This window comes from Zootoca vivipara, chromosome 11 (assembly GCF_965207765.1).
Source record: "Zootoca vivipara chromosome 11, rZooViv2.hap1.1, whole genome shotgun sequence".
Taxonomy (NCBI): Eukaryota; Metazoa; Chordata; class Lepidosauria; order Squamata; family Lacertidae; genus Zootoca; species Zootoca vivipara.
In genome coordinates, this window is record NC_142594.1 from 8,637,099 (window position 1) to 8,653,533 (window position 16,435).

Here is a 16,435-nt window from a genome sequence, read left to right on the forward strand (position 1 = left end):
AAAATACATTAACTCTGGCAATGAAACATAGAAGTGAAATTGCAAACAAACAAACAAACAAACAACAATACAGAATAGAATTATGCTAGCCCGTGTACCTGTAGAGCTTTTTTGGGGAGGGGCAGGCTTCTACAGGGTGGGGCAGAACCTCATTTAATTTTTTTAAAATGCTTTTCAATAATTTTGCAGATGGGTTTGGCCCCTCTCATTCACAACTGGGAACACACCTGCAAATCCTGTTGAGTCACTATGTTTAAGTCTGTATGCCCTGTTAATGTTTGCTGTACTTAAAATGGTGTTTTTTCTTTCTTTTTCTTTTTGCAGTGCAACACAAAGGCTTATTTTTGTTGCTTTCATTGGTAAAGTGTCACTCAGTGAAAGCTATATACTGTAGCATGTAGACCGATAATTGTGGAACTAATTTCACATTTTGTCTTTGTTGTCGTGTACCAGTGTGTCATAGCTGAATTGGCACAATTTTGAGAAATGCTTAAGAATTAAGGGTAGATCCAGTGCTGCTTTTGTTTTTTAACCCAGTAGTTTAATTAACCAAATGCTATAGAGCATGCTCAACTTGTTTTGGTACACTTGAAATATTGGGTGTGCTTTACTCTCTCTCTCTCTCTCTCTCTCATATAGAAAAGCAGTGTGTATTGAAGCTTCTTTTCTTTTTTGTTTGCAGCCTGGATTTTATATTAAGAATTTTTTTAAAAAACCACCAATGTTCTTGAGAGGTTTGCGTGTACATTTAGGAATGAATCCAGATGTGCTTTTCCAGATGCAGAAGTCAGCTTATGCTTATGGAAGGGCAAGGGTTACAGAGTTGTGTGCAAAGAAATGAAACTAAATTCAAAGATGCTGTTCTTTGCTGTAGAAGCTTGCCCTGCTACATAAAGCACTGAGTGAACTCCAAATCAAGCTGTTGTGCCAACGTTTGTGGAACAGGGCTTGTTGCTATTTTCCTTCCATTTTTTCCTTCCATTTACACTTCTTTGGATCTAACTCTGTCGTAGTTGCTCAATTTCTTTGCATGCACACTAATTGCATGTTCCAATTTACGCCTTAAGCCAACATTGGGCAAATGTTTGGGTTGAGAGTGAAGCAGATGGCCTCAGAATATGGTGGACTATCTTTCCTTAGAGGTTTTTAAGTAGAGGCTGGGTGGCCACCTCTCATGGATGCTGTAGCCGCAGTGGCTCTTGAAGCGTAAAGGTAAAGGTAAAGGTACCTCTGACCATTAGGTCCAGTCGTGTCCAACTCTGGGGTTGTGGCGCTCATCTTGCTTTATTGGCCGAGGGACAGGTCATGTGACCAGCATGACTAAGCCGCTTCTGGTGAACCACAGCAGTGTACGGAAACGCCGTTTACCTTCCCGCTTTGATGTGCTTTCGAACTGCTAGGTTGGCAGGAGTAGGGACCAAACAATGGGAGCTCACCCCGCCGCAGGGATTCGAACCACCAACCTTCTGATCAGCAAGCCCTAGGCTCTGTGGTTTAGACCACAGCACCACCCGTGTCTATTCTGGGTAGTGCCTGTTTATTTTGAACTGCTAGGTGGGCAGGAGGTGGGTCCGAGCAATGGGAGCTCACCCGGTCTCAGGGATTCGAACCGCCGACCTTCTGATTGGCAAGCCCTAGGCTCTGTGGTTTAACCCACAGCGCCTCCCACGTGGGACGAGCCAAATGACCTTTCAAATCCTTTCCCAACTCTGATTCTGCATCTTTCCGCAGTTTATAATTAACATGAAGTTCACTGCTCCAAGATGTAAAGAGCAATACTTGCTTAGTGTTGGAATTCCATTCGCCCACTGTGCAGTTATGTGGGATTGTTTTATCACATGTCTGTGTTTACATTCCGTCACTGATGGAGTCATGGGAGCGGATGTTGTTTTTACACTGTTCCACTTTGTTGTACTGTTGTATTCCTTCTCTCTGAGGAAGAAGAGAGAGAGGGGAGCCATGCTTTCCTTTGTCCTGATTTGTATATAATAAAAGTAGCTTAGTACTCACACCTCAAGCCTAGCTCTGCTGTTATTGACTCTGCTAAGTCAATGTGTGCTCATCGTCTCAAGACATGAGTTACGGAAGCACATCGGGGAAGTAGATTGATGGATCTCCTGAACGGCACGAAGAAGGGAGAGACGGGCTGGCACGTATATGTCATTTGCCTGGGGGCCTGTCCTGCCTCCTGGAGACCCCCCGACACTTAGATGGTTTTCAACAGATAATTCATGGAGGTCTATCCGTGGCTCTTTGCTATGGTGACTAGATGGAAGCTCCATGTTGAGTTTTGTTTTTGGGGTGGGCAGCAACAGTGAAGAAGGGCAACGATCTGCTTGTGGGCTTCCTACAAGCATCTGTTCGGTCATTTTGTGAAGCCTTCTAGCAGCGCTGCTTTTTTGGGAAGCACTGGTATCTCAAATGGCCACAGGTCAAGATACTGTTACAGGCACAGGATGGTTAAAAACAAACAACACACCCAACAATTAGCAAGCCTACTTGGCCTGTTGTCTGCCATTCAAATAAGTGGGTAGCACTGCTCCTCTTTGAAGCAGCCAGTGCTCTAGATAAATGTTATTTTCCTATTTCAGGTGGCTGCTAAATGCTATCAAAAAGGAGGAGCAACTGAGAAGGAAAAACTAGCCTTGGCACATGACGCTGTGCTTAAAGTACAGTCAAAGAAAATGAACCCCAGGTAAATGTTTTCTAGACGTAAAAAAAACATAAATCTGTTTGAAAGTTTTGGATTAAAGGTTAGTTGATGCATCGCTGTAAACATTGGTTTGCAGCAAACACTGCCCTCCCCCAACTAAGCACACAGGAGCAACAAACCTCAATCCTTGGTTTAGTGTTAATTTGAACCAGAGTTGTTTCATTTCGCTCCAAGCAAACCATGATTTGCAGCCCAAGGTTGAATCTTGCTTTGTTCTTTGCACTTGCTAGTAGAGAATCACTAGAACTATCTGCGTATTGCAAATTAACATGGCGGTGATAGGGAATCTGTGGCAGTATTATGCTTCCTATCTTAGATGCTATAAAAAGTAAATATCTTGCCTTACTCTAGGGTGCACACCCAGCTCTTTAGGATGCTGCTACTTCCTAGGATGCTCTGTTTCCTACAATTATCATTCCACAAAGTTTCTCCATCAGATTTCCTGCTGCCTGGCCTTTCCATATTTAGAGCTTCCATTTGAAGCCAATGGAACAAATTTGTCATGACTACTTTACTCCTTTTCGCTTCCAATAAAGACAGTTGTGATGGATGTAACATAGACCATGGCTTGATTCAAAAGGAAGACTTGAGGTTGCTTTTAGAGCAATGAAGTCACTGTTTATTATATTTCTTGCCTGCATGAAGACCTTATGTTGGAATCTATTTCTGTCTCAGCTTGTTAATGTTTTAAGATAGCTAATGGAATGAAATACCTTGAATCAATTGGCTGCCTATTTTTCAAAATTGCTTTGTTTTATTTCTCTCTCTATATATATATAAACAGAGAGAAGCAAATGGAATATATGGAACTGGCTAAAACTTACCTAGAATGTGATGAACCAAATTTGGCTCTCAAATGCCTAATCCATGCCAAAGAGTACCAGCTTTGTGCACAACTTTATGAAAAATTAGGAAAGGTAAATGTGGTTTCCCTACTTCTTTATTTTTTATTGTCCGAATTATTTTTGGGGGCTCTTTAGTATTTCACTATGAGGGAGTAAGAAATCCAAGTTGATTTATCTCTGCTCATCAAAGCATTGCATTGAGAGCTATTTTAACAGTTAATGGAAGTGACATTTGACTCAGGAGAGCTGTTTGGGTCAGTATATTTTATCCTACACCTACTCTGCATGCAAAAGGCTTCTTATTTCATATTTTCTGTTGTTCATATTACTTCACTTTTGCATAGTCGGTAGGCAGATATGAAACCTAGCTTGGTGTACACCTGGTTGCCCCTACAGAATATGTGTGTTCTGTGGATATGGGCATATGAAGCCTTAATTTTATGCAAGTGGGTGAGACTTAATTTGAGGTCAGCCATGGAGAAGCAGAGGGTGGGGGGGAGAGAGTGTGGTGAAAGTCTAGGAATGAGTAAATATTTTAAGCTGGCCCTTGTGTTGTTGTGTGATGAGGACAGACAAATAAATTTCCTTTCTATTGTGAGAAGTGCTAAAAGGGAGAAATTTGTCACAGATAGAGCTAGATCACACATGCACGCACGCACATGATTTGATTTCCTTTACATTTGTTGTGGTACACTTGGTGACTTGCTGTTGAATGCGTATTTATTCACTTGAAATATGTGGTGCTTGAGTGAACTCCGGGTGATAACTAAACTCCTATCTGATGTTTGATGATAGCCTATTAGCATAAGCAAGTTGTTTCATCTTGCAGTCAGTCTAGCCCTATTTGCTAGAATTAGAGAGGTGTTGCTAGCTATTGTATGCTTGATGTAAGCATCTATGTGGTGTCATCATTGTACAGGTGAAAGAAGCGGCATATTACTATAAAAGAGGACAATACTACAAAGATGCATACAGATGTTTTGAGCAGATGCAAGAGTTTGATCTAGCACTTAAAATGTGTTGCCACGAGGAGCTGTATGAAGAAGCAGCAAAATCTGTTGAAAGGTCTGTATTTTAAGAACCTGTTTCATTAAAAATTGCATTACTTCTGCCTTGCCAGTTTTTTTAAAAAAAGATTGCTGATTTGTGTCCTGGGGTTGCAATGCATGCTGTTTAGAACCGCATATCTAAATAGCCTATGAAAAAGTTAATACTGTACTTTGAAATATAGTTTAAGCCAGGGGTAGGCAAACTAAGGCCTGGGGGGCGGGGCGGATGCGGCCCAATTGCCTTCTAAATCAGGCCAGCGAATGGTCCAGGAATCAGCATGTTTTTACATGAGTAGAATGTGTCCTTTTATTTAAAATGAATCTCTGGGTTATTTGTGGGGCCTGCCTGGTGTTTTTACATGAGTAGTATGTGTGCTTTTATTTAAAATGCATCTCTGGGTTATTTGTGGGGCATAGGAATTCATTCATCCCCCCCCCCCCAAAAAAATGTAGTCTGGCCCCGCACAAGGTCTGAGGGACAGTGGACCAGCCCCCTGAAAAAGTTTGCTGACCCCTGGTTTAAGCCATTTCCACAGTGCATATACAAAGATCTAATAGAAAAGTAAATGTGCTGATTTTTTTAAAAAAAGAGAAACAATGCCCAGTACTTTTTTTGTTTTTAAATCCGCTTTGAAAATCATTCAGTCACTCAACCAATGAGTTGATTGTTTTAGCCAAATGCCATGACAATTTCATTACCGTTTGCCAGACTATAAACCATAATATAAAATATACACCAATAATGAAACCAAACACCAGTAATATGGAGAAAGGGAAATTGGAAATATTGTCAGCTAGCTCAGACCTTGCTCAACTTCATATTAAGCTCTGAGTCTCCAGAACAACTTGTAGCAGGGTTAGGTAACATCTCATTGGATGTTAAGTTGTGCATCTACTTCCAATTCTCTGTTGAAATTTACTTACATATGTCTGTTTCAGATATCAAAAGATGATGAGAAAAGAAGGACTGCCAATTTCCAAACTTTCATACACAGCAAACCAGTTTTATTTGGAAGCTGCTGCCAAGTACCTGCGCACAAACAAGATGAGTGAAATGAAGGAGGTGCTGTCTCACCTTGACACTGAAGACCAGCTTGTGTTTTTGAAAACGCACAAATGCTTTGCTGAAGCTGCTGAGCTGTTGAAGAGGGAAGGCAAAGATGAAGAAGCTGCAAAGTTGATGATGCAGCATGGCTTTGTACTGGAAGCAGCCAAGCTCACTAACCAAAAAGAGTTCCGAGCATCGTGTCTGCTTGCTGCGGCTCGCCTTAGTGTAGCAGGCATTTGTAAGGTGGAGAATGTAAGAGTCATCTTGAGCGAAGCCTTGGATCTGTTTCAGCGAACAGACCAAAAGTCTGGTAGTGCAGAGACTACCTACTTGATAGGACTTTTAGAGAAAGACTTCTATACATTGGAGAAGGCCTTTGGAATGTTTTTGCGTGTGAATCACAGTGCGGGCGCTGTGGAAGCTCTGTTTGGAGCAACAAGCTGTGATGTCAAGAGTGAGGCCATCTTGCAATTAACATCCTATGGAATCGAAGCCCTTCTAAATCTGGTCAAAGCTTTCAAAAAAGCAGGCACCAATGCCGAGAAGGAAATGGTGAAGTCGTGTTTTGAATACTTTGGAATTGTGCTGATAGACGGGAAAAATTGTCAGGTCTCCCAGAACGAAGCCGGCTGTATTCTAGAACATTTCTCCGAGAGTTACAACCAGAGAGAAAAGAGAACAAGCGATCAGCTCAGTGTAAGCCTGGAAGAGGTGAAATCTGCACTGAATAAACATTTGTTGAATAGGCTTACTGCCATTATTCACCATTTACATGGTCTGAGCTTCCCAAATATTTGCACAAAGTTTATTGCAGGCTTGAATTGTGAGGACAAAACCTGTGAGGACTTCCATAGCGCTCTGTTACGCCACGAGATAAAATCTATATTTCAATGTAAAATGCACCTGGCTGCAATAAATGGGCTACTGTTAGAAGCCAAGCAAGTGTTCCCAAAAGATTTGCTTCATGAACCCAATGCCATTGATGAGCTATTGACCGCTGATAAGTATGCACTGTGCAAATCTCTTATCAATGCAATATTTCCCAAGCATTTCCACCTGAGGATGGTATCTGACAATCCAGTGGCATGCAAACAGATCCTGAGCCATTATCACTTCAGTCATAAAAATTCTAATCCTTGCAGGATGGTTCTGAGAGAATGCATCCGGTATGAATTTAGAAACGAGACGGCCCAGAACAGGAGAGAATCGACGGATCTGTGGCTGAGAATGATGGAGGTCTTTGCCTTTACTTCCACTTACCCTGAAGAGTTTGAGAGACTCCTTTCCAAAGAAGAAGATGACTATAATAGAGAACTGAAGATGGCGGATGAAAGGGGGAGAGGGAGATCCAAAGGCATAGAGGGCAGATATGGAATGCTGCTGCCTGATAAATATGCAGGGAATGCTGAAAGCACATACTTGTGTTTCATCAGACTCTTGCAGGAATCCATGGACTCGCTTTACATTCACAGAAACCTTGAGCAGTGCAGGTGGTTTTTTTATCGTTTCATGAATGTCTTGGTGAAGAAATGTGTTGACCCTTTAATTCCAAGCATAGGGAACACTGTGGCTTTGCTGGAATTTCAGTTCATCCTGTGTTGTGCTGTCCTCATGCACCTCTGCAAAACCATGACTCTCTGCCTTCCCAAGAGTTATATTGCCCTCTTCCATTATTGGGACTATTTATTCGCAAGAGGGGACCGATATAAAGACGCCTTCACCTTTTCTGTCATACAAGAGTATAAGCCACAGGACACAAAGCAAGCCATAAATGAATTTAAGCTTCACCTGAGATATTTAGCCAATGTTCTGTGTGGGTATGAAAACTTCAATGTACTCTTTGATGCTTTTGGTGACCTTGGCTTCATCATGTCTGGGGAAGCTGAGCGCACTGTGGTGCTTTGCTTAGTGATGTGGGTGAATGCTGATCAAGTGCTTGGTTGGAAATATAAAGATCTTTTAGCCAAACATTTCCCCACCCTCCGAGAAAACCTTGCAGAACTGAAAAGGGACTACCCTTCTAAGGTGCCTGAAAGATTGATTAAGATTGTGGATCTGATGAGTGAGAATTCCAGTGTTAAAGAAGTAGTCGATGGCCTCAAGGAGCTGCTGTTTTGTCGAGATGCAGAGTTTTTAGCGGACTGTTGTTGGAGGTGGGACCCTAAAGGAACAAGGATTACTAAGTATGAGAACAACAAACCTGTCAGAGGTATCTATTTTAAGGTTGCTGACTTGGACAGATTTGCATATCTGAGCCAGGCAAGGAATTTCGAAGAGGCAGAAATAGATCTTGAAAAGGACATGTACATTGAAGAGAGAGAAGACCCATTAGCCAATATAGCATTGATAAGGCAGCAGAAGCAACAGCAAAAAGCTTCTGCCAAGCGGAAGCTGCGGGGCCTTTTCTTGTTTGTCTACTGTTGCATTAGATGGAAAAGGATTTCCTCTTCAAAGCAAGAATCCCCGGATATGACATCGGGAGTCTTCAAAAAAGCAGACATTGACCCAACACAGTGTGACCTTTGTGGAGTCAAATTTATCCAAAGGCCTACAAACTTTGCTGCTCAGACAGAACCTTCTGAAAAAGAACCCACAGAAGTGACAACGCCAACTGAGGCAGACTGGGAAGAGAACATGGACAGAAATGAAATTTTTGCTGCTGGTGAAACTTTTGAAAATCACATCATCCTGGACGAACATGGAAATAATTTTGCCTCTTACCAGAGGTATTTTGAGTTTTTCAGAATTAAGGTGGAGCCATTAATCCGAAAGGGGGTGGATGTGATGGAAAGTATTGCCGATAACACGTGCATCAAAGGCCACTTTGCATCCAATGAGCAATCTAATCTCATGCAAAATAGAATCCAAGCGGCTATTAAGAAGATTTCTGATATGGTGGAGGACATCTATAGGAGAAAGGCATGGGCTGATGGTAAGGCATCTCAGTTGTTTCAACGTCTTATCATTGCAGCAGTCAGGGAATGTTTTCCTTTGCAGGGAATGATACTGAAATGTCATTCATAAAAAATATTTAGTGAATTCTGGCAGAACCCACACTATGCAGATGTGATTTTTCAACAGCAACAGTCCACTCCAGTAATGAAGTGTTAGATCTAATGCCTAGCACTTCATAAGTAACTAGCCATCATGCACATATACAGTTAAATAATGGCTTGCCCTTTCAAACGCAAGTAGTGATTTCCTGCCCACCCCATCCCAAACGTCCATTGTTTCTACATTCCTATAAAGGTAAAGGGGCCCCTGACCATCAGGTCCAGTCGTGTCTGACTCTGGGGTTGCGGCGCTCATCTCGCTCTATAGGCCAAGGGAGCCGGCGTTTGTCCGCAGACAGCTTCCGGGTCATGTGGCCAGCATGACAAGGCTGCTTCTGGCGAAACCAGAGCAGCGCATGGAAACGCCGTTTACCTTCCTGCTGGAGCGGTCCCTATTTATCTACTTGCACTTTTTGATGTGCTTTCGAACTGCTAGGTGGACAGGAGCTGGGACCGAGCAACGGGAGATCACCCCGTTGCAGGGATTCGAACCGCTGACCTTCTGATCAGCAAGCCTTAGACTCTGTGGTTTAACCCACAGCGCCACCTGGGTCCCTTCCTACATTCCTATAATAAGTGTTAAATGGGGTGTTACCCCTTCCCATTACACCCATGGTCCTAATTGGTTACATCTTTCTGTTTTATGTGTTAGCTGAAGAAACCATGTCCAAGTTGGCTAGCAATTTGAATTCTAATTTAGACAAAGCTTCTAATTGGCTGAAGGAAACAGAGTCCCGCCTACTCAAGGAGGAAGGTATGTGTTAAATTTTAAATACATGCAGCTCACTATATAATGTTACATCTGTTAAAACTGAACCTTGTATTGTTTAGAGATGAGCTTGTAAGAATAGTGATACACCATGCTGGCAGCCCATTCAGTTACTTAGCATGGAACTTGTAATTTGAGATAGTGGATTCAGTATTTATGCAAGCTTATTGCTAGGTCAGGAGCTTTCCTTGACTAAATTCTTCCTTTCTTGCTCAACTGCTGAAGGGACATGTGTCCTATGGCATGGCAGACCTTGCACATAAAAAGTGGGGGAAACTGGGATGCAAGCCTTCCTAGCAAAGAAAAGGGAATTATTTAACACAAACCCATGGGCCATTTCACATTACATGTGTAACGGATCTATACAGTCTTAATTGAAGACCAGTTGCCAAAGTGAGCACAGTTGTGTTCTTTCCATAGCCATGGAAAAAAAGGAATTTCAATAGATGCATAGCCGTTTAAGTTACAGGAGTTGTCCCTTGCCATTCATTATCCAGATAAACACTGTATCGTCCTGTATTTTGTGTCTTGTCAGGAGCAGATCCCTCACGTGGTGATCTTGCTTTGTGTTGTTTTTGCTTTTTTCAATCATCCTCACTCCCCTTTTCTTATGTTGGCCATGTGGGAGCGAGCCAAGCTTCAGACTCGATGCAAATAGCTTTGGATTGTTACCTGGGGGGAACCTGAGGCCCTGTTGCCTAAGAGAAATAGTTCATCAATTTCTTGCTTTTTTTTAAGGATGCAGGAAGAGCTTTAGTGGGTCAGACCAAAGGCCCATCTAGTCCCAACATCTTGTTCTCACAGTGGCCAAACAGATGCCCATGTGAAGCCCACAACTAGGACATGAATGCACCAGCCGCCTTTCTCCAGCTGTTTTTTCCCCTTGGAGGTTATATAAAGCTATCATGACTAGTGGCCACTGATAGCTTTAAACTCCATGAATTCGTCTAATCCACCCTTGAACAAAGTTGGTGGCCATCACTACATCTGTTCATTTCATTGCACTTTTAATTTGTATACCCCCTTTCTATATTAGTGTACACAAGGCAGTTTACAGGAACAAAAATATGCAACAAAGAAAGCACGCTTTATAATAATCTGATCTTGTGGTTGTAAAATTTTCTTTCTCCTCCTTTTGGCAATTAGAATTGACACATGGGCCATTCAGTATGGCAGAGGTTTTCAACATTTTTGAGTCTACAGCTCCCTTGAACAACTATATTCTTCCTGCGGTACCCCTGTGGGGCTCAGGACCCCTGTTAAGTCACCCCTTGCCTGCTGAGCTGGCAGGCTGTCACCCTTTTTGAACACCCTCCCTTGGGGAATGTTCTCTCAGCCTCCTTTCCTCTCCTTGCGAGTCCTCTGGGCAGCTGCTACCGCCACCCCTGGTCTCTGAGCTGCCACCTTTGCCCCAAGGATAGGTGCCTCCTCACACTGCCCCCAAGGGCTGGCAGGCTGGACTCCCTCCCTCACCCACTTGCTTGCTTACTCCTTGGCCACCTCAGCTCCTGGCAACCAGCACCCCCTAGCCAGCTCCAGAGGCACCATTCACCTACAGAGCTTGTAGCCAGCTATACAAACTTTGTACATAGCTATACAAACAGCTATACAAGCCTTTGGGAGGCAGAGACGCAAGAGAGCATCAAGAGGGAGGGCAGGAAAGAGGGACGAAGGCCAGTGGTGCCCGTGGTACCCCTGAGCATGGCAACCCAGGGTGCCACACCACACTGGTTGAAAACCACTGCAGTAAGGCATTGAAACAGAAGCATCAACTTCAAGTGTCCTATTGAAGTTGGATTATTTTCACACACAACCCTTCCGCCAACCCACCCCAAATTGTGTGTTTTCTGAATCAGGGTCAAGATGAACTTGCTGAGAAAGGAGATTAGGATCCTCACTTTTATTTTCTGACAGAGGCTCACTGGCTCTTCTCGTTAGGTGATACAGTAATGGGAAAGTATATCTTTCATGCGTTGTCACAGAGCAGCTCATGGAATGGGGGCTAAGCGACCAGAGAAGAAACAGGTTGAGATCCAGCAGCTTCATTAGTGAAGAAGGGAAAAAAGCAACCCCATAAAGTTCTAGCAGCTTTTTTTCACAAGTGCAAAGGCACGTGCAAAGGGAGATGTCATAAGTGACACCTAATGAGTGCAAGTTTTACCTCCTTTTGATGGCTTAAGGCTTACATATGTTGAAAAAGGTTTTGGATACAATAGAAATTTCAGCCATTCTGGTGTACTTGCCAATGACAATGTGAACAACAAGGTTGTGAGTTGAGCCCCCACCCCTGCTTGGAGATAAAATAAGACACATGGACACAAGTATTTAGGTTAATGGGCTAAAATAGGGCACAACTTTATTGGTTACAGAATGTGAGTGGTATTGGCTTAGGCACTGGATCAAACAGACTATATTTGACTCCTGCCCGCTCTGCCGGGAGTCATGAAAGGGTTAACAACCTGTAAAAAAAAGGGGGGGCTTGTTGATGCAAATCAACTGGCAGCTTTCCCCTAGAGTCAGGGTGTGTGTGTCGTGCCATGGCCCTAGCCACACCTGGGCATCGGACAGGAACCACGACTGCCGGATTCCTTTAATGGAATACAAGTCAAGGGGAGTGGTAGGTGATGGCCACAACCTCCCCTCCAACACACAACACATTTTCCAGTGCCTAACGGACAAACCTCACAAAGTTGTGACGATTTGCTACAAGGTAGGCGAAAAACCAAGTGGCTTGTGCCAATCTGCCAAGTGGGAAAAAATTCCTACCTTGGACAACCAAGGCGACTAACCAAAGTCCATAGCAAGGTCAGGAGCAAAACCTAGAGGGAGGGAGGCGGGTGATACAAGGAAGCCAGGAACAAGAAGGAGGAGCCTGTGAGCTCGTGTCTGTTTTAAATGGCAAAACCACACCCCACACCCAGCCGGATTGGCCGGATGGGGGGGCGTGACGTGGGCACAAGGCTCAAAGGTGCAGGGGGCTTGATTACGCCCCCCTGTGGGCGCGGGAATTGGTTCCGGCTCACAACACCTTCCCTCTGTTAAGAAGAGAGGCTCTGTGGGACTCCACAAACCCCCCCCCCATGCAGCTTAGTAAGTATTCCTTGACACATTGTTTTGTCTTTAAAATTGAACAATTCTTCCTCTCTCCTCTTTTTAGAGTTTGACCATGACAAAGACTTGGACAGTGAAGTGAAATGCGAAGAGGACACTTTTGAAGAGCTGCACCCCAAGAAGCCCTCAAGAAAGATGATGAAGAGAAGCAGAAAATAATTAATAATAATAATTATTATTTTTAAGCTGAGGTTTATTCCTCCCTTGATTCGAGTTGTATTTTGTTTACATTTTATAACTTGAGTATTGAAATGTAAAAACACAAATTAAATTGGAAGGTGAAACCTGCCAACAAAGGTTCCCCCCTTATAGTAACTTGGATAGAAGGTTAGCAGTCGGCTTATAGTCATTTAGGGTTGGGTGTTTTTTTTTAAGTACTCGAAGAAGCTTAAAGTAGAATAGAGTCAATTCCACAACCAGGAAAGAATCTGGAGCAACATATCTGGCAGGGAGTCCCATGTCCCTGCTGGTACATAAAGTGGTTGGGAGAGGACACAATTCAACTCAGAAGTGGTAGGAGGGGTAGATGCTTAGGTTTTTTTGGCTCATCTCCTACTTTCCGCTGTAACTCTTCCCTACCACCACCAGTGTCCTAGATGGATATTGGTTGCATTAAGGGGAAAACATGTCTTCCTATTTCCTGTTCCCCGATTTAAAATTGCACCTTCCCTCTGCTGCTTTGCAGTTGCTTGGCAAAAGTCCAGCTTTTGAAAGCTCCTGCCATTGTTAGATGTGTCGTTCTACCTTTCAAAGCCAATGCATAAGCGAGTTCCGGTTCCGGTCGCAGGAATGGCTGACCCTTTTTCCATCTTTCCGACCTTCATAAGGAATTTGGCGGTTGCTAGGGGAGTAAATGGCAACCTCCCCACCTCTCCGGGGGTTACGGAGAGGGGCCGCAGGCCCGCAGATGCCCCTAAACCCACCCCGACTGTTCAAGGGGCGGGGGGGCCAGGGCTGAAAGCACTTATGGAGGAGCGGAGCTCCCCGGACACCGACCTGCGTAGCGGGATCTCCATGATCAAAGAAGATAATTGGGCTTAAATTCATGGACGTGCTTCAAAAGGGAAGGGCAGAAGCTCTGTTTATTGCCAAGGAATTTTCGCTGCTGAGCGTGAGGAGTGAGGGAGTATATCATTGGCAAGAAAGATTGATTGGGACGCCACGAGAAGGGAAGTGAGTCTTCTTTATTCTTTCATACACTCTACGAGTTATTTTATACCTTCCCGGACGTGATGTCCTGTTTGTTTGGAACAAATGAGAAATGGAACTTAACTGTGTGAGTTAGACTCTATAAAACTATTGATATGATATGGTTAGAAGCTGTAAAACTGTTGAAGAGAGGGCCCCCCCTCCAACTGGACAATCGGAGTGCGGCTGGAAGCGTTTGGATTTATGAGGTGTGACGCACTTGGAATTTGAACAGCGATCTGAAGTTAAGTTCAGCTATAGGGCAAGGAGAGCTATAAATCTGTTCAGAGTTTCTACATAATGTGACAGCTGTGCCTATGCCCGGAAAGCTGTAAATTTTACTATGATCGTCTGCAAAAAAAACGTCGAGAAGAAAACGAAAGTGATCTGAGCTTTTCAAGATGGCGCTGTTTTGTGTTGAAAGACCTACGCAAGAAGAAAGCACTCCAGACAAAGAGGATTTATGGGGATTTAGGGGGAGGCCGGACTGATTAAAACTCACACAGGAGAATGAATATATGGGAAATCTCATTTGATGCTTATTTCAGCAGCGGTGGAAAAATCGGATGAATGGATGAAAGAAGAAAATATTTTAGTGACTGCAGGGGAAGATCGGGATTATCATGGATTATGAGTGACTATTTGGACTTTAGAATAAAGACGGCAGTAAGCAGTTGCGAGAAAACCCCAATTTTTTGAAGCATGGGAACTCCAAAATTGTATATGATTTGGTATAATATTCGGCTTAATTGATATGGATTTGTATAATTTGGAATAATGGATGTGATATAGTTGTATTTTAATTGGAAAATTAATAAAAATAGATTGTAAAAAAAAAAAACAAAGCCAATGCATAAGCAGTTAGGAGTGGAGGGAGAGAGAACAATTTCCCCCCTTCCTTTCTCATCTTCTTTACCTTCCATTTTTAAATATGTGCCTACAAGCTGGGCTAGGAACATCCTCAACAACAAGAGAGGTTTTTTTCGTGTTTTTTTTTTAGTTTCATAGAATTTTAACTTTTGCAGAATGTTCAGAAATACCTTATGCAAGTGAGAAGCAGCTGCGAATTTGTGAAGCTCAGCCTGTTCTTCCTTTCCTGGCGTCTCCTGGAAACTGCAAGGAATAATGAGAGTGCTCATTTTTCTTGCAAACTTAACTTTGATATCAACTGTTCTCCTACATGTTTCAGAAAAGATAATCTTTCTCTAGAGTTTCATTATGGTTTGTATGAATTTTAAAGAGTTTTTTTATACTTTTGCAATTCAAAAAAATAAAATGCAGCATTGTACTATTTTAGAAAACAAAACAAAACAAAACAAATGTTGGTGTTTATAACTTACTTGTGCCTTTTTTCTACAGAGGTTGTAAAATCAGTTTTAGAGAGGCGTGACCCACGAGAGAGGAATACTTGCATGCTTTTTTCCAAAGTGCTTGTGTGAATTGAATGTGTACTGTTGAAAAGGGGTGGGTGGCTTGAAGTATATCATGAGGATTTCTGACTCCCAACTTGGAAACAACAGCATTGCTTTTCGCCCCCTTCCCAGTTATTCTGCTGAAATGAAGAAAGTGTGGCGGGGCAGGGGCATAAAGAACAGGTGCTGGTGTGGAAACAGTACAGTGGAACCTCGGTTTATGAACACCTCAGTTTACGAATTTTTGGTTTACGAACGCCGCGGACCCATCTGGAACGGATTAATCCACTATCCATTACTTTCAATGGGAAAGTTCACTTCAGTTTATGAACGCTTCAGTTTATGAACAGACTTCCGGAACCAATTACACCCATGCTTCGGGTTAAGTATGCTTCAGGTTGAGTACTCCGCGGACCCGTCTGGAACGGATTAATCCACTTTCCATTACTTTCAATGGGAAAGTTCGCTTCAGTTTATGAACGCTTCAGTTTATGAACAGACTTCCAGAACCAATTGTGTTCATAAACCGAGGTACCACTGTACTGTAAGTTTGATTGAATTCAGATTTTTTTTATAAAAAAAATACTGTTTCCTAATCTTAGAATTATTTGATTCTAATGGTATGTTTGGCTTGGCTCAGGTTGGTGGATACCAGGGGTCCTAGTAAAAAAAATAAGCTTGAAGTCTGACCATCCCTGACATCAATTACAACGGGGAAAATATTTCCCCCAATTTAATTATTCCAATAAATCAGTAGAGGTCAGTACAAGCTTCCTTTGAGCACTCTTCGCACTGAGCAGCTCTTGTCAACAATCACCTTCCATCTAAGGAACCCAAAACATAGTTTGGGGGCCTCTGGGGTTGAGGATGTGCATGCAATAATGCCAGCTTCAAATAATTTTTTAAGCAGCACTCTCTTAAAATGTAGTACAGGAATGTCACCCAAAGGAACGGAATTTACAACAATCACTTCATCTGCAAATAACCCTATTCTTCCTCAACAGCTTTGCGTTATGATACATGGGTATGTGCTTTTTTGTGTGGGGGAGAGGGGTAGAAATGATATGTTTTAGAATTTTAATAAGAAAGCTGCCCTTGGCAGAGAATCATTTGGAAAGGTGGTTTATTATAAAGGGTTTTAAATGAGTAAAATACTTAAGTGCTTCAAACGTCAAAGCCAGCTCCTGGAAACTAATCAGAAACCAGTGCAGATCACATAAAACAAGCATGGCAGTATTAACCACCAG

The 16,435-nt window shown here is 42.8% G+C and overlaps 1 protein-coding gene across 1 annotated transcript in view; it reads left to right on the forward strand.

Moving 5' to 3' along the window:
• TRANK1 (tetratricopeptide repeat and ankyrin repeat containing 1) overlaps positions 1 to 15,096 on the forward strand; it is a 49,113-nt gene extending 34,017 nt beyond the window's left edge. Inside the window, exons 19-26 of the mRNA XM_060280601.2 lie at positions 2,592 to 2,695; positions 3,498 to 3,630; positions 4,478 to 4,623; positions 5,547 to 8,587; positions 9,361 to 9,462; positions 12,635 to 12,804; positions 12,867 to 13,356; positions 14,638 to 15,096. Coding sequence (XP_060136584.2) covers positions 2,592 to 2,695; positions 3,498 to 3,630; positions 4,478 to 4,623; positions 5,547 to 8,587; positions 9,361 to 9,462; positions 12,635 to 12,747 — 3,639 coding nt within the window. The 3' untranslated portion in view covers positions 12,748 to 12,804; positions 12,867 to 13,356; positions 14,638 to 15,096. The remainder of the gene's footprint in view (positions 1 to 2,591; positions 2,696 to 3,497; positions 3,631 to 4,477; positions 4,624 to 5,546; positions 8,588 to 9,360; positions 9,463 to 12,634; positions 12,805 to 12,866; positions 13,357 to 14,637) is intronic.
• Positions 15,097 to 16,435: the final 1,339 nt, after the last annotated feature.